Genomic DNA, 22097 nt, shown 5'->3' on the forward strand with positions numbered 1-22097 from the left:
CCATTACCTTACAAAATAAATAAATAAATAAACTTAATTCCTCCTAAGCTCCAATCCAACACCAGTGACCTTCTGAACATTGCTGATTTGGATGTCCCAAACTCACCATTTCCAAATCAGAACTCATTATCTTTTCCTCTAAACCCTCTCCTCTTCTGAACTTCCCTATTTGTCAAAGAAACTGTTGTCATCCCAGTCACCTAGACTAACATTCCTGCACCATTCTCAGCTCCTCACTCTTATCCCAAGTGTCCAGTCATTTCTTCTTGTCATTTCTGTCTTCCAGCTTTTTTTCTCTGCAGTCCCACAGCCACAGCCCTAGTTCAAGTTTCTAACTGTTCTCCTTGTCTTGGATCTCTTCGCACTCTAGTCCATTTTCTCTGCATGACTATAAAGTGATTTTTTTTTTAATAAAGCATAGGTCTCATCTTGTCATTTCCTTCCTCATGGAGGTTCAGTAACTTCCTCCTACCTCTGCCTTTTGTTTTTCCCCATGGAGAACATGTCCAGGGATCATATTTTTGTCTTTTTAAAAAATTCAGTTGGGTTAGCATTATTCTGGCACATGATAAACACTTAATAAATCCTTGTTGACTTGACTCCCCTTTTCTCCATAAATAACAAATGTTTAGTACTTTACAAAAAACTGTCAAAATATTTTCAGTCATAAATTTTCATATGAAATGTGCTTTTCTTATGAGTATAAAAGGAAAAAATTGTGAAATATTAATAACTATTTCATTCTCTAAATATATTTCTATATAATATGTATCGTATTTACTTCATGAACATATTTTAGAGTAGTATAGAAACCATAGAACTGAAATGACCAAATATTGACCAAATACCTTTGTTTTAGTAGAACATTCAAAAATGAGAATTATTTTATAAATACCTAGTACAAAGATGAGAAATATAGCATCAGATATTATACAAGTAAACAATTTTGAGGACTTTTATAAATAAATATCAAATGAAATGAACAGAGCAAGCAGAATAATGTACATAACAAACAACTTTGAAAACTAACAAGAATTGTGATCAATGCAATGATTATTCATTATTCCCGAGGATCAATGATAAAATAAGCCCTCTATTTCAGAGAAGTAATAGATTTTGGATGAGATATAAACAATTTTGTGTGCATCCATTGGTAGAATGTTTTACTTAGTTGTATATTTATTATTATAAGAGATTTACTTCCATTTAAAACAATAGGTTGGGATGGATGGGCAAGAAAATAGATTTCTATTAATTTAAAAAAAAAGTGGGTATACACTACAGAAATACCTGAACTTTGAGATGTGGTATTCAGTTTTCACCTAATTGCTTTACTTGTTATGAGTGGAAATAATCTCAGGATGTTTTATAATGTAAAAATAAAACCATCAAAACTGAAAATGTGTTTTAAAAAGAAATATACATCCTGTTGTTATTACTTTATAAAGAAAATTGACCAATTTTATTTAAAATCCATTTGAATGGTTTACTTAGAACTGTGAGGAAAAAAGAAATAAAATGAACTGTAATTACAGCATTTTTTCTATTTTTCTTTGTTAGCATGCATATGCTCTAGAACTTCTGTTTGATCAATTGCATGAGGGAGCCAAAGCTCTTGATGTTGGCTCTGGAAGTGGAATCCTTACTGCATGCTTTGCCCGTATGGTAAGAGATTTGTTTTTGTTTTGACCCTGGACTTTGATAATAAAGGTATTCCTCAATGTGTACAACACAATCCCTAAATGCCTTAGGAGACTATTTAATTCAATTTTTTTTGGCCAAAAATATTCATTGCCTTATGGTAAATACTTTGTTGACAGTCTACTCTGAACTTAGGCTGTCCTTTCAATTCTGTATTCTGCGTTGGCATTTAGATAAGAATTTAGTGAAGGTCTGAAACTACAGTAATATAATTTATTTTTTTAACAGTTTCCTATATATGATTATGATCCAACTAAATTTAAGATAAGTATTTGTAAAGTTTAATGCTTAATATTCATGAAAGTTTTACCATGTGCACAGTACAGTGGGGAAGCTACACAGAAATACTTTTTATCCTCAGAAATCTTAAACACTAATGAGGGCATAAAAATTCATAAAAATATATCCTAAATTTTTAAAGAAATATAATGGTTGATGCTTGCAGAGGAAGGTAGTTGTCAACTCTTTAAGGTCAGTGTCCATCTGTTAATGGTGTGATGGTTTGGTCTTTTAGCCTTGCTGGTTCATAATTTTTTGCTCGTTCTTTTGGAGGTCAATGGATATACCCTAATCATTACAATAAAAAATTAATTTACAAATAAACATGCCAATTAATTTATGATCACAGGAATAATTTCCAGAAAGACTGAATGAAGCCAGACATTCATTCTATTCCTCAGTAGAGAAATCCAGATTATAATCAGAACATAAGGTTGGATAGTTTTTAAGCAATATTATCATGAAGTTCCTATATCTTTGTGAGCTCCCTTTTTCTTCTTTAGTCATCCATAACCATATACTTGCCAAAGATAGTAAAATATTTCTTGGCTATTCAGGGCATTCCCTTTTCTGGATACTGAAGGAAAAACTTAGTGTACTTTTCCTTTTTCTATACATATTAGAGGGATGGGTACTAAAATTTTGTTTATGCATATCATTCCATCCTGGTCACCATCTTAGAGGTAAATTTGCATTATATTGACTGACATCTAATGAGCCACCTTAATTTACCTCTGAAATATGTATTTAATTTCAATCTTTCTGATCTTCATTTTCTAGATCTTGGGGCTTAAATTTGGGTTTATGTTATTTCTATGTTAACCCATTAATAACGACTTTAATAGGGACTGGATCTGTGATTTCATTGGTGAGGAAATCGCATTGGTGAGGAATTACCAAGGAAGCTCCTGGCAAGGAACTTCTGCCAGTTTAGGTCAGCACCTTCTCTGCCACCATGGCCTTAGAGAATACCAAGAGACTTGAGAGGTAAAGTTACTTATCCCTGGGTTATACAGACAAGTGTGCATCACAGGCAGGATAGGCTTGTAAGTCTTCATGGTTTCTAGTCATTCTGCTGTCTTGCTTTTTATATATATATAAAACTAATTACAGATTTTTCTGGGTGATTGCAATCCTTATGACTAAATGGTGTTAGTGGATTAACCAACACACAATAATTCTCTGACTCTTTGAACTCTAGCTGTCATCAAAAAAGCAAAATTTGATTGTAGGTAGCATTATAAAGAGAAAACTTCTTTGTGGGAGCTTCTTGGCTTTAGCCTTAATTGTCATCACATATTAAAGAAAGTCCTTGAGCTAAATGAATGTATGGTGACTAGTATGTTTATTACTTTTTTGACTTGCTAATAATAGCATATTCTTAAATTTTTCAGAACTTTTTTCCAGAATTGGAAATTCTAGAATATTTATATTAATCCTATTGATTTTCTTGAGGTATTAATGGGGTAGCTAGGTGGTATAGTGGATAGCATACTGGTCTTGGAGTCAGGAGGACCTGAGTTCAAATCTAGCCTCAGACATTTACTGTCACTTTTGGAACCTAGGGCAAGTCACTTAACCCCAATTGCCTACCAAAGAAAACAAAACAAAACAAAAACAAAACAGTTCTGCCTAACAATAGATATAATAGGAGTAAGGGCAAAGCCTACCTGACAATAAGTCAAACATCATGAGGTTAAAGTTCCTTGACAGATTTTTTTTTTACTTTTCATATCAGATGGCTATTTCTTTTCTGACACACCTCTAGCGATTGAACTGGAAGCCTCTGTTGTGGAGCATTTATGAAGTAGAAGTCTCATTCTAATTTTACAGTAATTTTTAATTTTGGGATTTTGGTCAACTTAGATTGGGAAGAAGGGTATAGGCATAAGGTGTTGTGTACATGAAGGAGGAGTGAGTCAGGGTCTGGTCAGGAATAGGGGGTTAGGAGAAGGGAAACTCTAGGTAAGGGAGAGATTGGAGAAAGGCTCACTGTTAATTGCTCTTGCTGGCCTTTTAGAGACTGAATGGGCATTTTCTTTCAGTAACTGAAATTAAACTATATTATTATAGTATTTAAATTCAATTCTTAAAAGAAGGAAGGTCCAGTAATGAAGTAAATAATCATTTGACCCTTTAATGCTGGAAAATGCAGTTTTTTTTCCAGTATCACTGTGTGTGATACTCAAAATTTGTACTCAAAATTTAAATAGTACAAAATAATTTGTTTGAAAAAGTTTCAATTTAATCGAAACTTTTATTTCATTGCTTTTTAAAAAAAATTAAACATAATTGCTTAGAGAAGTTGGCCATGAAAAAGATTGAATCAGGTAGTTGATAAATTATATGCATGAAAATGCTGAAAATGCTGTGAAGTTTTTCTTTGTCCTTGAAAATTTGTAATTGATTTCTCTCACAACAGTGAAAATTTTAGATAAGGAAATACATTACTGACATTTCAAGAGAATAAAAAATACAATAAGCTACCAAATGACTTTTTTTAGGTTGGTGCTACTGGAAAAGTCATAGGAATTGATCACATCAAGGAGTTAGTAGATGACTCAATAAATAACGTCAAAAAGGATGATCCGACATTTTTTTCTTCAGGACGAGTCAAATTGGTTGGTAAGTATAAGAGAAATTTAATAAATATTTTTGTAATTTGGTTGATGAGTATAAGAAAACTTAATAAATATTTTTGTAATTACTGTAACTATAAATTTATTAGCATTTAAGGAAAATAGAATTTTTAAAATAAAATTTATTTCAGAATTAGAAAGTTTGAGTTTAGAGAGGGGGAAAAATTTTACTTACCCTTGCTTAAGAGCATTGTTTTATTTTAATGTCAGTGACACATAATTACACTCATTATTTTAAATTCCAATTGTGTAGGTGCCATTCATCTCTAAATCTTATTATCTTATATTACATTGTTAGCTTCTTTCCCTGGATGGCTCTGACTCCTGCTTTGTCTTCCATGCTAGTTGATTTCTGACTGTTCACTTAGTTTTGTTTCTATGTAATTGATTCCCATGATATGATTAAAATTTTCTTTGAGTTAAATGGCATTAGTTGTTATGTGCCGGGTTACTCTTTGGAAATTGAAATACTGTTACTGTTTATTATTGAATGAATAATGAGTACAAATATGCCATTGGAAACTACTTATTTAGGAACAAGGAACAAAAATGGAAGTACAGTGTCTTTAGCTTCATTATTCTAAACAAATGACTTCATTAGAAAAAGTATTTTTGTTGAAAAATATTGTTATAAAGAGAAGCACAAGATTGTCATTCTTGATTAAAAATCATTAGATTTATGCAAATTAATATGGACTCATAAAACCTTAGATGCATTTCCAGCAGCAGCATCAAAAATATTTATTCACCTAATTCTCCAAGCTATGCAGAAGTAATTGTGTAGATCTTATACCCTTTCACACTAGAGATTTGGAATCTAAAACAGAAAATACTGATATGGAAAAATATATGTACAGAACAGCAAGCAAATATGTAGGAAGCATTAAACATATGCCTGAATCTAAGATAGAGTCATCAAAATATAGAAAGACAGCTGAATTTTGGGTTTGGGAAGTCAAGCTGTGGGCTAGAAACTAGAAAAAAATTTTTGTGGGTATTATCTCTTGAGATAAAGTGAAGTTAGAGAAGTAAGTTTTTAATTAATTTTTTTTTGAGAAGTAAGTTTTTTAAATTTATTTTGAAGAGTTACAATTTTAGAAGTTGTTTGACGATTATTAGACTTATTGTGGGGTGGAGGTCAGGCTGAGCCAATAGGGTAGCGGGTAGCAAGTCATTATCAAGTCTTTGTTAGTTACTGTTACCCAAATAAACATCATTCATTTTTCAGGTAAAGGTCTTAAACTGTGTCCTGTGATGGACAGATCCTGATTTTTTTTATTAAAAATAAATAAAAACCCTTTCTTCATTCTGTTTAATGATATACTTCACTATATATATATTACAGGAACTTATGGCTTAAATTAATAGGTATTAATTTCAGAGATAGTGGGTGTTACATTTGGTTTTATTTTGGGGGGAGAGCAAAAATATACGGTCGGAGAGAGCAATAAAAGAAATCGAAAGGCATTCTGAATTGTGCAGAGAAATTAGAGGATGAAAATGGATATATGTAGAGAGTTGACTAACTATTTTGTCGACAAAACAAACTTTAAAGTAAATTTATGATCAATGAATTTAATATTTTGATAAAAAAAAGTTTTGGTGATAGATACTTTGAAGTAAAACTCAAAATTTCCTTCTGGTACATTTGATTTTAATGTAGGAGACACTGTTTTGTGTTAAGATGGATAGATTACACTATAGGAGCTTCCATCCACCCTTAATTTTGATCACGTTAAAAATCATACTACATAAACTAAATAATGTAATTCCTTGTTATAGTTAATTTTCTTTGTAGAGATTTCAAAATGAAACTGTTCTTTCTTACAGTGGGGGATGGAAGATTGGGATTCCCCGAAGAAGCTCCCTATGATGCTATTCATGTAGGAGCTGCAGCTCCCGTTGTGCCCCAAGCAGTAAGCCTTTTGTTTTTGTTTCTTTTATTTTAGATTATTGTCCTGTTTATCATATGAAAACTAAAACTAGCTTGTCACTGAAAGGTTGTACGTGATTAATTTTTGTTTCACAGAAGCTTTTGAAGAAGACAGTCTTTTCTGGGGGCAGCTAGGTGGAACAATGGATAGAGCACGGGCCCTGGAGTCAGGAGTACCTGAGTTCAAATCTGGCCTCAGACACTTAATAATTACCTAGTTGTATGGCCTTGGCCAAGCCATTTAATCCTGTTGCCTTAAAAAAAACCCAAAAACAACAACAACAAAAAAGACGGTCTTTTCCATTGAAGAAAGGTTGTAATTTGAGTTTGGGAGGGATTATCCACATTGACAAAATCACAGGTCCTATAAGACTTCATTTCTAGTAGTAGATATATATAAAGGTGACTCTTAGTTTATCTGTTTCACGTAACTTTTTATTGAAATAATATTAAAAATTGTTATTTTAACCATATTCTCTTATGGTATAGTTTATTTCAAGCCATATTTCTTAATATATCTAAATAGCCCAGGGATTAGGACAGCCCTTTTAGCATTCCTGGGAAGGAAACTTTAAATGATACATATGTGTTTGTGTGTGTGTGTGTGTGTGTGTGTGTGTGTGTATGTAGTACTTAACAATTTACAAAACATTTTCCTTATTATTCTGCTTTGAGATCTAGGCTAAGAAATTTGACTCCAGTCACAGAGGCAGGACTTTTTTTTTTCTTTTCATTTTTATGGTTTTATTTATTTTATATTATTACAGTAATCTTGTTATGAAAGTAAGCATAAACTACACTCCCTCCAAAAAGATAGAAAAACCTCAAGAAAAATGAAGTGAGAGAGATGAGAGAGGAAAAAAATGTACTTCAATCTGTGTTCAGATTCCATCAGCTCTTTCTCTGGGATGAGTTGCCTTTATCATAAGTCCATCAGTAGCTTCTATATCTTTTCCCACAGTTGCTATTACTAGCTGTATTTCCCTCCATTCTATTCCTCCCCTTTCCCATTTATCCTTTTCTCTCTCTCCTTTTACCCTGTCCCTGCTCAGATATATGTTGTATCTAACTACCCTATTCCATGATCTCCCCTCTCCTTTATCACCTACTCCCCCTCCTTTCCCTGTCCCCCTTATCCTCTCATCCCTTTCATCTCATTTTTCTCTAGAGTAAGATAGATTTCTATACCCTATTATGTTATTTCCTCTATGAGGCATTTCTGATGAGAATGAAGGCTAATTCATTCCTCCTTACCTCCCCCCCTTCTACTCCATTGCAAAAACTTTTTCTTGACTCCTTTATGTGAAATATCTCAGCCTTTCTTCCTCTCTTTTCCCTTCCTCCCAGTACTTCTTTTATCACTCATTGACTCCATCTTTAAACTATATTATATCATTACATTCAACTCTCTTCTGTGCCTTGTCAATATGTGCTCCATCTAACTGCTCTTACAAATGACAAGGTTCATATGAGTTATCAATTTCTTCTTCCAATGCAGGCATACAAACAGTTCAGCATCCTTAGATCCTTCATAGTCCTTCTCATCCACCCTCTCTGTTTCACCTGAGTCCTGTACATGGAGAACAGACTTTCTGTTCACTTCTGGTCATTTCAACAGGAAAGTTTGAAAGGCCCCTGTTTCATTGAAAGTATATCTTTTCAGGGACAGCTAGGTGGTGCAGTGGATAAAGCATCGGTCCTGGAGTCAGGAGTGCCTGGGTTCAAGTCCGGTCTCAGACACTTCATAATTACCTAGCTGTGTGGCCTTGGGCAAGCCACTTAACCCCCTTGCCTAGCAAAAACCTAAAAAATAAATAAATAAAAAAGTATATCTTTTCCCCTAAAGAGGATGTTTAGTTTTTCTGAGTAGTTGATTCTCAATTGTAATCCAAGCTCTTTTGTCTTCCAGAATATATTCCAAACCCTACAAGCCCTTAATGTAGATGCTTCCAACTCCTCTGTAATCCTGACTGTAGTGCCATAGTAGTTTAATTGTTCGTTTCTGGCAGCTTGTAGTATTTTCTCTTTGACTTGGGAGTTTGGGAATTTGGCTTTAATATTTCTGGAAGCTTTTCTTTTGGGATCTCTTTCAGGAGGTGATTGATGGATTTCTTCAATTTTACCCTCTACTTCTAGGATCTTAGAGGAATTTTCCTGGAGAATTTCTTGAAAAATGAAACCTAGGCTCTTTTCCTGGTCATTACTGTCAGGAAGCCCAATAATTTTAAAATTATCTTTCCTGGATCTGTTTTCTAGGTCAGCTGTTTTTCCAATGAGATCTTTCACATTTTCTTCTAGTTTTTCGTTCTTTTGGTTTTGATTTCTTGATTTCTTGCAAAATCATCAGCTTCCTTTATCTCTATTCTACATTTAAAGGAGTTTTTTTTCTTCTTTTCTAGCTGGCCAATTTTGCTTTTTAAGGCATTCTTCTCATTTACCTTCTTGGTTGCTTTTTCCATTCGGCTTAAACTGTTTAACATGTTATTTTCTTCAGTATTTTTTTTGGATTTCTTTCACCAAGCTGCTGGCTTGGTGTTCATGATTTACCTGAATTGCTCTCAATTCTCCTCCCTGTGGTTTCTTCTACATCTGTTACTTGCTCTTCAAAATGTTTTCTGAGCTCTTCCTTAGCCTGAGCCCATTTCCTATTTCTCTGACTTTATCATCTTCTTAGTGTGTATTTTGAGCTTCCATGGGACCAAGGTAATTTTCTATGGTCAGGTTCTTCTTTTTGTGATGTTTATTCATTTTCTCAGCCTATGACTGATTTGTCACACTTCCAAGACTTTGTGGGGTCTTTGGGACAACCCCATAGGGACCTTAATTCCTCCAAGGTCTTCTGAGAGGCTCTGACTGCTCTCTTGGCCTGTGCTCTGATGATCACAGGCCCTCCCCTCTGCCCTGGAGCTGATAGTAGGGGTCCTAGAAAGTGACCTGTATCTTAGTGGGGCAAAGAGCAGAGTCCAGTCCCAGGGAAAGCAGGGAGGCCTCTGCAGTCTCTCCCCACCCCCTTATTGTCGGTGGGCTGAGCACTGTGGAAGTGCTGGGTAGCTCCCAGCATAGGTTCCCACCAAAGAACTGTTCTGAGGTTGGTGCTGGCAGGGGCTCCATGCTCACTGTGGTGTTGCAGAGTTCTCTCACTTGTCCTTCAAGACGTCCCTGGTGATCTCTGGGCCAAGAAGTCTGGAAACTGCCCCCTCTGCCATGGGCCCAGGTGCCCCCAGGGACCCTGGCCTCCCGTGGACTGTTCCTGGAAGACTGGACTGTTTTACTGTTTTACTCCAGCCTGACTGCGTTTCAACTCTTTCCAGACCTTTCCTGTGGATCTTCTAAGTTGTCTTGGACTAGGAAATTGTATCACTCAGTCTTTCTGTGGGTTCTGCCCCTCTAAATTTTGACTAGAGTCATAATTTCATGGCTTTTGGAGTTTTTGGAGTGGTGAGTTTCTAGCATCTTGGTTCCACTTGGACAGGACTTTCAATTCAAGGTTTCATCCTCAAAGTCTCAGACTTATGCTCTGTCATACTGCACCTCAGTGTCTACTGGGCATAGCATTGGACTGGTGCTGAAAGGAATAGTATGTGGCACTTGCCCTTTGGAAATTTAGTTTTGTTGGAAAACAAGATCATATTTAAATGGTTTTAACCATTTCCTTCCCTGTTGCCTATAGGATTTTCTTGGAGTTCTAAAGTGTTATTACATAATTCAAATTCACAAACTCCAAATGTTAGAAGTGGAACAGTTGCTTGGCCATTCAGGCAATTCAGGCCCTCAACAATCTAATTCCTACCTATTTTTCCCAGCCTTTTTTCTTACTGTCCCTTTTTTCCTAAACTCTTCATTCAACAAAATTGAATGATGAGTCATTCTTAAGAGGCTCAACTCATTGATTTCCTTTATCCCTGGTAGTTCTTGTGTTTTTCTCCTCTTCAGGTTTCCTTTGACTTTTATTAATTTATAATATTCACATTGTTTTACCCCAGCAGAATATTAAGTGCTTGTGAATAGAGACTATTGTGGTTTTGTCTTTGTATTCCTAACTTCTAAAAGAGTGCTGTAAATTTCTTTTATGTTCATGTCTCTAATTTCATAGCTGAGAATTTCCTCAGTGTCCTCTGCTCTTCTGAAACCTAAAGCCTTCAGAGAATTGCTCTAGGATACTAAGAAGTAGAGTGACTTTCTCAGGGTTTTAGGATGTTTTAGAGATAGAGCTTGACCCAAGATGGTCCCAACTCTGAGGCCAACACTCTGTTTACAATACAGGACTAGTTCTTAACCTGGTAAGTGTATAATAAGTGTGGGTCAGCTAAGGGCCATGGACAGGAAGGCCTAGAGGCAATCATAGAAAACAAGAGTTTCTTTTGGGCTGGTTACAAGAAACTTGTTGAAGGGAGGAATAAGAGAAGTAACTTGAATTATACCTTGATGGGTGGACAGGCTGAGAAGAAAGGGGAAAAGGCTTGTGAGTATATCAGACATGTTTAGGGAAAATACTTATTCTATTGGGGCTTTAAATACTGTTGAATTTGATCACATTAAATAAACATTGATAATGATCATAGTCACAGTCATCCATTTTACTTTGTCTAAGGTTTGAATTACATATGATTTGAGGTAGTCCTTGATGTTGGTACCCAATACAAAGTTAATTAAAAACTACAAAGATCTGGGGCGGCTAGGTGGCAGTTGGATAAAGCACCGGCCCTGGAGTCAGGAGTATCTGGGTTCAAATCCGGTCTCAATAATTACCTAGCTGTGTGGCCTTGGGCAAGCCACTTAACCCTGTTTGCCTTGCAAAAACCTGAAAAAAAACCCCCCAAACTACAAAGATCTCTTCTATGTAATATGATCCATTCCTTTCCATGCAATTAATTTGTCTTAGTACTTTAGTGTGGTGTACTAGTAAAATCAATAGTTTGAGAATCAAGAGATCTGAATTTGAATGAGAACTTGGCTATTTAAGCAAGTCCTTTTTCTTTGCATCTCAGTTCCATTATCCAAAACAAAAGGTGTTAAGTTAGATGTGTAAGCCTTGTTCCACTTCTAACATTTGGAGTTTGTGTATTCGAATTATGTAATAACACTTTAGAATTCCAAGAGTAGGGTAGCTAGGTGGATAGAGCACCAGCTCTGGATTCAGGAGTACCTCAGTTCAAATCCAGCCTCAGACACTTAATTTATCCTTTTTGGAGGCAGTTGCCACACCATTATTCACGTTTACAACTAAGGCTTTATTTAGTCCGATTATCTTTTAAAATTAGTTTTGTGTAATAGTCAATATAAGGGGTGTCTAGGTGATGCAGTAGATAAAGTACCGGCCCTGGAGTCAGGAGTACCCGGGTTCAAATCCTGTTTCATACACTTAATAATTACCTAGCTGTGTGGCCTTGGGCAAACCACTTAACCTCATTTGCCTTGCAAAAACCTAAAAAAAAAATAGTCAATATAAGCTTCAAAAGTGGGTATTGCAGGTCTTAAGATGTCTTTAGTGATTTGTCATGGGACTCTAGTTCTCAGTTGCTTTTTGGGAGGGAAGAAGGATTTATTAGTTCTAGGTCAACCTTTCCTCAGGGTGCTCCTGGAAGAGTCCCTGTCTTGACTCCAGTTGCAGTTCATTCATTTAAATCATGTCCCACTCTTTGTTGACCCCATAAAGTACCAACTTTTGGAATAGCATTGATTTATGCCTGTTTGATCTAAAACAATGTGTGAAGGATGATGATGGAAAATAAATTTCAAAGCTCTGAAGGCATGATCAGACCTGTGTCTTGGGAATATTAATAATTTGACATCTAGATTGTGGTTTGGAAGGAGGAAAACCTGGAAGTAGAGATATCTGGTAAGAGATGATTGATGAAGGCTTGAAGTGGAAGTGGTGGCTATGAGAGAGTGAAGTAATAGATTTTTTTTTTTTTTTTTAGTTTTTGCAAGACGATGGAATTAAGTAGTTTGCCCAAGGCCACACAGCTAGGTAATTATTATGTAGAGTGAAGTAATAGAACTAGCATTTGCATTGTAGTTGACTTAAATGCCTGTTGCATTCTGGTTGACTTCATTCACTTTATTTGTGTTTTTTCTTTTTGCTATTGCATAATATTGTATTTGTTATATGTTATATTTGGGATCTTTTAGTCACTCATTTCCTGTGAAGGGATAGTGTGTCACAGATCAGAGTATGAACAATTTAATGATTTTTTCTTCCATAATTCCAAATTATTTCCAGAAAAATTTCACTAATTGAACAGTCTGCCAACTATTTATTAGTGTATTTTATTTTCCCACAACCCCAACATTACTATCTTTATGAATTGGGATGAGAGACAGTAAATCCAGTGTTGTGTTTTTTTTTAAGGTGTTTTTTTTTTTGAAAGGCAATGGTAACCCCCTTGCCCAAGGTCACACAGCTAGGTAATCATTAAGTGTCTGAGGCTGGATTTGAACTCGGGTACTCCTGACTCCAGGACCGGTGCCCTATCCACTGCACTATTTAGTTGCCCCCAGTCTTGTTTTAAGTTGTATTTCTCTTGTGACTAAGGACTTTTAACTGTCCTTATTCTTTGATGACTTAACTATTGGAGAATGACTTAGTCATGCATGTGTACATTCTCTGTAGATATTTAATGCAATGATTTTTTCCCCCTTTAACCCATAACTTTTTTCATCTAGCTGTATAGATTTTTGTTTGTGTAACCATGCTTGTATTGGGGGTTGGGATGGGGGGGTGGCTCTGCCAGAATTTGATTTAATCCAGGTATCGAACTCCCAAAGAAGAAACTCCATCCTTTGGTACAAATTGCAACTTGTTTGCAACTGGTCTTATTAGAAGAGGCATCAAGAAAAATTACATTGTCAGTAGTTGGTTTTTTAGCCACCCAACTCTTTGCAACCCACCAAGGGTTCAGGTCTCTATCCAGCCTCTTTTCATTTAATATGATCAAAATTGTTTGTTCTGTCTTTTCAATTTCCATTATCCCTTGTTTGGCTTTGTATTTTTCTTTTGATCTGATAGTTGTGAAGTAGGTGATTTTCCATCTCATTTTCAACATATTTTATTTTAGATAGTTTATTCTTTTGGAATTTTAAGTATATTGTAAAAATATTAATATAAAATGTGTTCTGAACTTGGGGTATGTTTTAATATCTTGACAACTTTATTTCTACATAATTAGTTACCATTGCAATCCTATGTATTGTGCTTTATACATTTAAAAACATTATTATGAGAAAGGAGGTTTGTAACTGTCAAGGGCATCCAAGACATAAAAAAAGTTAAGAATTCCTCTTCTAAAATTACTTTCTGCCAAATTTTCCTAGTCTCTTCAGAAATTTTCTTTTAGTAAAAATGGGGGGAAGGGCAGGATTTAAACTTGGAGAGAGTCATAATTTCTCTTTGGCTTGCCTTCCTTTCTGATCTGATCAGGAATCTTTTGAGGATCCAATTTCTAGATGATTATAGTTTAGGAATTTTATGGCATTTTCAGTTTTATGTTTTATATTTAAATAACCTTTTCTGTCTATATGCTTTTGACTTGAGGTCTCAGAACTGTCTTAGCTTTAGATACTTAAAGGCTCAAGGCACTTCAAATGAAGTGACCATTATTTTCATTACCCAGAGATTCATAGACTTGTAGTTTTTTGTAGTTCATGGAAGGATATTTGGCTTTTCCCTAAAGGGTATAGATTGGTATACACAACAACCATTATACTTTAATTCCTGATGTATTAAAAAAGGTAGTTTAAAAAAATCCCTGTGCAGTTTGTGTGTTGTACTTAGAAGTATAGTAGATGGACATTTTCAAAAAGGTGATTGTTAATATAGATAACTCATGTTTTTATTTTTACTTTATTTTAGCTAATAGATCAATTGAAGCCTGGTGGAAGATTGATTTTACCAGTTGGTCCTGCAGGTGGAAACCAAATGCTGGAACAGTATGACAAGCTAGTAGACGGCAGCGTCAAAATGAAGCCTCTGATGGGGGTGATATACGTGCCTTTAACAGATAAAGAGAAGCAGTGGTCCAGGTGGAAGTGATTATCAATTCCACTCTTTCTTCTTCCACACGTACAAGGTGAAAGGGTGTGGATTTTAAGCAGTTAGACAACAAGGGCTACTTCTGTTCACCTTTCTGCTACTCCATGCTTTGAAAAGTGGTCCTCTTCATTATGACATCATGAATTTGTTACATTAAAAATGAAGAAAAATCATTGCATGGTCTGCACTTCTTTTGTTGATCATATTTTTGGAAAGTTGGGTATGGCTGTGGTGGCATAGTGGGATTTATACAGTTGTCTTTTAGAGATTTATGTATCTCCTTGGAGTTCAGTTAAAATGCTGTAGTGGAGTGTTAAGTGCTAGGATAATTGAGGTTTGGAATCATTTATCATAGACTTTATCAAGTTTGGGTCTAGGTTATTTTTGATAGTAAATAAAATAATTATTATTTGAGTAATAATAGCCTACTCATTGGCTTGCATAATAATTCTTTACAACCCCAAGAAGTAGGTCATATAAATTTGACTTCCCCTGCTTTACAGATAAAAAGAATGGAGGTTCTGAGATGTGAGCCATGATCAGGCTCAGAATTAGAGTCAGAATTCAGGCCTCTTGTCCCTGATCCTGCCTTCTATCCCCTCAGCCCTGCTGTCCAAAGCTCCTGTCTTTAGAGAGAGGGAAAGAGAGAGTGTGAGAGCATCAGCTGTAGTTTGGTTGGAGTAGTGCTGAATCTCCCAGTTACAAAAGCCTGTAAGAGTCAAGAATTTAGAAATGAGTCAAAACTCAGTCCATGCTTCCCTTTGTTCTGAGGTGGTTGTTCTGGTTGAGCCCACCCTTTACCTGGCTGTGGTTAGAATAACCTAGCCTTGAACTTAAGCTCAAGCTGCCAGACCCGAAAAGAATAACACTGTAGTAGTATTCCTGCTGCTGTTGACAGTTGTACTAAAAGTAAACTCATATAATTATACAAATGATCCTGTCAGCAGTTTTATTTGGTACTAGTGTGTATAAGTAATTGTAGAGTTCAGTAAGAACTAAAATATACAAATAATGCCATATCAAATTACTGAAACTTGCTGAGTAGAATTTTGGTGTTCTTTAGTAACAGTTTTCAGTTTTTTCTCTTGGGGAAACTTGTACAATTAATACTTTGTTTAGAATTTTAAAATGAAGACATTACATTTTTTTAAAAAAGTATAATTTTGAAGACTTTGAAACTAAACCAATTTTAAAGTATTTAAGGAAAAGGAAGGTAATGGATTATGAGAAATTGTAAGATGTTATAGTAATTGCTAAGTTGCTAAGTATTTTAACACTTTTAATGTTTACTATTTAAAAGATCACAAACTTTGGGAGTGAGAGTATTATTTGCATACCATAGAAACTTTTCTCTATCTCTTGGGAATAATTTTTTTCCAATTACATGCAGAGATAGTTTTAATTTATTTATTTATTTTGAATTTTACAATTTTCCCCTAATCTCATTCCCATCCCACACCCCCCCACAGAAGGCAGTCTGTTAGTCTTTACATTGTTTCCATGGTATACACTGATCTAAGAAGATAGCTTTCAATACTTTTATTTTTTGAGGGGGTTGCAAGGCAGTGAAGTGACTTGCCTATGGTCACATAACTAAGTGTTAAGTGTCTGAGGCTGGATTTGAACTCAGGTACTTCTGATTCCAGGGTTGGTATTCTAGGGTTGGTATTCTATCCACTGCACTACCAAGCTGCCCTCAATATTCTTTTTTTTTTTTTTTTTTTTTTTTGCAAGGCAACTGGGGGTTAAGTGGCTTACCCAAGGCAACACAGCTAGGTAATTATTAAGTGTCTGAGACCAGATTTGAACCCAGGTACTCCTGACTCCAGGACTGGTGCTTTATACACTGTGCTACCTAGCGCCCCCCCTCAATATTCATTTTTATAAGATTTTGAGTTCCAAATTTTTCTCCCTCCTACCCTCTCCTCCTCTCTCCTACCCTCTCCTCCTCCCAACCCCCCCAAGACAGTAAGCAATAAGCAATCTGATATAGTTTATACATGTACATTCATGTTAAATGAATTTTTTGGGAATAATTTTTAAAGAATTATAGTTCATTTTTTAGATGATCTGTATTTGATCTTTTTGTTTAAATAAGTGCATTTTATTGAAACCAAATCCATAGATCAAGAACAATATAGTTTAAATCTAAGTTTAATCTAATTAACTAAAATTAATATATTAAAATAAATTTGTACTTTAGAGTATATTACAAAGAAAATTAAGCCTACAGATCAAACAAATTCTATAGGTTTAAATAGGTTTTCTCTTTTAGCTTGTATTTTTGAGGGAGTAATATTATAAAATAAAATACTTTAGAAGGTTGAATTTGAACAGAAGTATTGAGAGCAGAAATTTTTGTATCCAAAAGCCTATGCTGCTTTTAAAATCTAGGTCTGGAACAAATCTTGGTAGGTCATCTAGTTGGTTTTTTCCTCTCCTATATCTCTTCAGGCAGAGTCATTTGAACCATTTCTATTAGATAATAATCTACCCTCTTCTAAAAAAGATATTCTGAAGAAAGAATGCTTGTTAATTCTCTAGCAACCTTCACTACAATTTTTTTTTTTTTTTTACTTTTTATCTGGCTTAAAGTTTATGGAAATAAATAGTGATACTTTTAAAAAAAATATCACAACCATTTCCCTGTATTTACATTCTCTCTCTCCCCGGTGACCTAGTGAGTACAATTTATATAATACCAGGGCTGTCCAGTCTTACTTTCAAAAGTTTTTATTGAAACAATAAATATATTTTGATTTTCCATTTTAGTGAGAGCTCTGTGGTAGCTCAGCTGCGTTTACTAAAGCATTTTTAATTTTAGTAAATCCACAGGGGGCTGTATAAAATCACCCTGGGCCACATGCTGCATTTTGGACAGTCCTGATATTTATCAAGAGAAACAGTTAAGCAGTATCAACATAATGACAGTATCTGACAATATATGTACATACCATTCTTTATCCATGGTCTCTCAACCCTCCATCAAAGGAAGGGAGAGGTACATATCTTTTCTCTGAGACCAAGATTGGTTATTATATTATAATTACACAATTTTTGGTTGTTTCTGCTCTGGTTTTGATGAAATTCTTACATATACTTTCTTCATGGAGATTGAAAAGAGTTAATAACTGTCCTTTGGTTTCTGCAAATGATTAATTTATTTCTTAGCACTTCTCCAAGTTATCTAATCCACCTTTTAAAACTTTCCTCAAGCTTAGTGCTCTTAAGTGATGGAGTACTGACTTTTTGTTACATGCTTTAATTTGAATCCTGAACCACCACTTAATTCAGTGTCTCTATATGCAAATCTGTTTCCCAATAGCTATAATATCTAATAATGAGATATGATATTTGTGTAGTACTTAGCCTTGACCATAGAAGATGCTTAATAAACCCATCTCTACCCTTTTCTACCTATAGAGGCAGCTGGTGGCTCAGTGTATAGAGAGGGCTCAGTCTGGAATCAGAAAGACAGTTCAAATTCAGACACTCAGTAGCTGTGGGAACCTGAGCAAGTTGCTTAACCTCTGCTTGTCTCATTTTTTTAACCTGTAAAATGAGGATGATAATAGTAGCTATCACTCAGGGTATACTTATTCCCTTCTCCCCTTCTCCCCTACAACTTCACTGGATTGTTTGTAGTAAATAAGAATGTCTGCCAAACACTTATAAAGTACAATATAAATGTAAATTGTTATTCTTGATAATCTAGAGAGTATCTTAGATTTTAGTAACTTTATTGGGAGGCCCAAATCAAGGAAATTCTTATGCCTTACTAGGGAGAACAGTTATGGTAAAAGAGAGCCACTAAAAATGCCCACGAATTCCAGTGCTGTATATTGAAAGATGTCCCTTGGGTTTGTGGTTCATTATCAGAGGAAAAGGATGCAAACTTAGGAGGCTTTCTCATTGAGGAGTCTCTAACACATTTACTTTGTTAGTTTTTCTCAAACTTAAGATTTAAATTAAAATGCCATGCCAAATAGAAATTGATGTTTTGTAAATTATATACACATATATCTGGGTTGAAAAATGAAGGATTGCATTATCATGACCTACCTCTGAATTAGAAATTTATAGAGTAGTCATTATTTCTTCTAAATATTTTACTCTTTTCCCACTGTTAGTTAATAGACAAAAGTTGTTGACTAACTGGAGAAAAGTTTTTTCATTTGTTAATTATAGTGTAAGGAATGCCTTCTGGGTTTTTTTTTTTAATTTCCTCATAATGCAGTGTTTTGCAAAGAGTGGCAGATGCTGCTTAAGGGGCTTTTTATTTTTTTACTTTTTCCTTCCCTAATAGAAACAATTTAATGCCTACTGTTCTACTTTTTTGAACATTAAAAGGACCCCATAAAGATGCAAAATATATTTAACCTGATATATTTTACAATTGTGAGTTTTTTAAAATTCAAAATTTTCTAAATTTTCTAAAATTTAAACAATAATAATGATGAAATTAGAAAAACAACTGCATATAAGCACATCTTGACAATATAGCAAGAAATTTGTTCCAAAATCACTTCAAGGGTCCAAATAATAGTGGCAAACACCACAGTAAAAGCTCTAGGTAGTGCCATAGAAATCTTTCTTTTAGTATTGGAGACATTTTAGAATGAAAGTTGATATAGATTTATTTTTAAAATAGATGCTAGGGGCAGCTAGATGGCGCAGTGGATAGAGCACCGGCCCTGGAGTCAGAAGTACCTGAGTTCAAATCCGGCCTCAGACATTTCATAATGACCTAGCTGTGTGGCCTTGGGCAAGCCACTTAACCCCACTCACTGCCTTTCAAAAAACTTAAAAAAAAAAGATGCTGTTTGGATCTATTGCTCTTTAGATAGTGAAACATCAGTGGTTATGAATGCTCTTTAACATCTAGTTAGAATTTGCTTGATTTTAGTGTAACGGGATGAATTTATTTTTGGTTTCTAATTTAATAGACAAGCATTTTATTTGTATGATTTGCTTGAATTTTGGTGCATGTTAACTTAATTAACATTTGTATTTTAATATAAATATTTTCAGATTTGTCTTGCATATCTAGTATCACTATTACTTTGGATTTGCAGATATATTTTTTGGAGTTTATTTTTTTCATCTTTATGTGCATGTATTTGTGTGGTGATGATGTATAAGCTTAATAAGAGCTACTTATGATAACCAATTCTTTAATTAAAATACCTTGTGCTTCTGGCATTAAAAATGGAATGTTGTTAATAACAGAAGTGACAGAAATTGGAGTTATTTTGTTATGGAGCATAATTAGCACCTTAGTCCAAGATAAATAAAAGAAAAAGCATTTTTTTCCTTTTAAATATTTTCAGTTATTAAGAAATGAAAAAAAAATTGAGGCAACTGATGTATTATTTCACAATCATCATGTAACATAGACCTACCTAAAGAAAAATATTATCTCACTTATTTAAACTTTAAAAGTAATAGCCTTCATATTCTGATCACTTATCTCTCTGTCAAATATAAGACCATTAGAGAAAGAGACTTTTCTGATAGTTCCATTTTAAGACTGCATTTTTTAATTCCTTCTTCTCACTGACAGTGCTGGAAGCACAGTGCTGTATCAGATGGAGCTGATAAAAACGGCTTTATGAAATCAGCTGACAGGTATATTGTATGTACACAGATGATTCATAATTCTCCAAAGTAGTGAATTCTACTATTCAGCTGAATTAAACCTTTAGTTTGGGAAGATGTCTTATTTTATGAACTTTAAACAATGAGCAAAGGCTAACTGAATTTTAGTTACATACAAGTTGCCATCTTTAGAATTAAAGTCATGGGGAAGATTATAGTCTTAAGATAGGGCTGCCAAAATTCAACCTGCAGACCGATTTTATGTGGGCCCCTGTAGGTTTACTATGCAGAGCTCTCACTAAAATGGCAAATCAAAATATGTTGTCTAATGTTTCAATAAAAACTTAGAAATAAAGTTGGACAGCCCTGGTCTAGGAAATGATCACATTTTCTTTTGAATTCATGGCTTTGATAGAACAAAGGTACCATATTTATCATAAAAGTCAAAGGACTAAGAATATTTTGAGTTTCACATTTCACTCTGGAGTAGCACGAAAGATGTTTGAGATGGCTGACATTCATTTTGCTTTGATTTGAATGAAGTTAAGGCATGGGAGCTTTCTTAGCCCTTTTTTCCTCTTCTCTTTTTAAATCATTTTCCTATATCTGTTGGTAACTGCACCTAAAATGTGAGATGGTCATACACTTTGGATTTAGTAACTCTGTGTATTGTTTTTTTTTTCCCCCTGCAGGGATGAATTGTAAAAGCTACATCAACTTGACCTGAATATAATACAGTGGATCGCTCATCTCCAGTTCTAAGAGCTTTTTGAAAAACCAACAGCATTACAACTTATTTCAGACTTTGTCACAATGTTATAATCAGCATGAAAATGCGTGGTTTTGTGGAGTTTCCAGTTCTTTTAAAGAATCGCAGAGCCACTCTGGTAGAGAAGGAGGCAGGGTACATATTTGTGCATTGTTTCTTTTAACATGCCTGCATTTTATATTCATCTATTTAAAGAAAGGGGGTTTCTGCAGATCATGAAAAACAGCTTATGAATTCCGATCCTGACTTTGGGGGGGGGATTAATTTTTTTTCTCTTCTCGGGTCCTTAATTTAGCTCCAGTATATTCATTGATCAGGTTGCTTCTGTGCATCTAATGACACCATTTACATCAGGTTTTCTGTATTCAGATGTCTGTTAAATGCTATTAAGAAAATAGAGATGAGCTTCCTTTTTAAAGCTTTTGACGTGGTGTCATAGAAATAGCATGTAGTAGATACAATCATTCAGCTGCTTTGTTATCTTTAAAACCAGGCATTTGTACATAGGAAACTTCAAGAGATCAGAAGTGATATCTCTTATAAACTTGGCTGTTCAGATTGGACATAACTGACATAGTTTCCCCTTGAATCCCTTCTTTTGAAATGACCAGAGACTTGTAGCTCAGTATTGTTTTTCCTGTTTGTAATTCACTGCTGATAATGTATATGAATTTAACATGCTGTGTAAGCTGTGTCTTAGTTACTGAACAGTTTATGCAGTGCTGCTTTGCCAAATAAAGTTAAAAGCAAAAAGGTTTGTTGGTGGTTTTTAAAAGATTCACTTACATTTTATTTGCAGTTTTGAATTCTTTTCTTCCCTTCCTACCTTTCTTCACCCTTTTGTGTAGTCATGTAAAACAAAATTGCTAAATTGACCATGTTCTCTCCCCCCCGCCAATTTCATCCCCCCCCCCCAAAAAGAGAAAAAGAAATTATGCTTTAGCTTGTACTCTTGAGTCCATCAGCTTTTTATTTGGAAGTGATAGCATGCATCATCACGTGTCTTTAGGAACTGTGCTTGGTCAGTGTATTGATTAGAGTTAACTAAAATTTTCAAAAGTTAATTATAATATTGCTGTTATTATCTACATATTGGTTTCCTGGTTCAACTCTCCACTTTGTATCATTTCATTCTAGTCCTCCCAG

The 22097-nt window shown here is 34.7% G+C and overlaps 1 protein-coding gene across 2 annotated transcripts in view; it reads left to right on the forward strand.

The window, feature by feature from the left end:
• PCMT1 (protein-L-isoaspartate (D-aspartate) O-methyltransferase) overlaps positions 1-21708 on the forward strand; it is a 44289-nt gene extending 22581 nt beyond the window's left edge. The window contains exons 4-8 of one of the 2 annotated variants that reach the window (XM_074187808.1): positions 1561-1665; positions 4485-4605; positions 6450-6535; positions 14405-14621; positions 20875-21708. In XM_074187808.1, coding sequence (XP_074043909.1) covers positions 1561-1665; positions 4485-4605; positions 6450-6535; positions 14405-14584 — 492 coding nt within the window. In that variant the 3' untranslated portion in view covers positions 14585-14621; positions 20875-21708. The remainder of the gene's footprint in view (positions 1-1560; positions 1666-4484; positions 4606-6449; positions 6536-14404; positions 14622-20874) is intronic. The other variant, XM_074187807.1, reaches the window with a different exon arrangement.
• The last annotated feature ends 389 nt before the right edge of the window (positions 21709-22097 follow it).

This window comes from Macrotis lagotis, chromosome 5, assembly GCF_037893015.1.
Source record: "Macrotis lagotis isolate mMagLag1 chromosome 5, bilby.v1.9.chrom.fasta, whole genome shotgun sequence".
Lineage (NCBI taxonomy): Eukaryota > Metazoa > Chordata > Mammalia > Peramelemorphia > Peramelidae > Macrotis > Macrotis lagotis.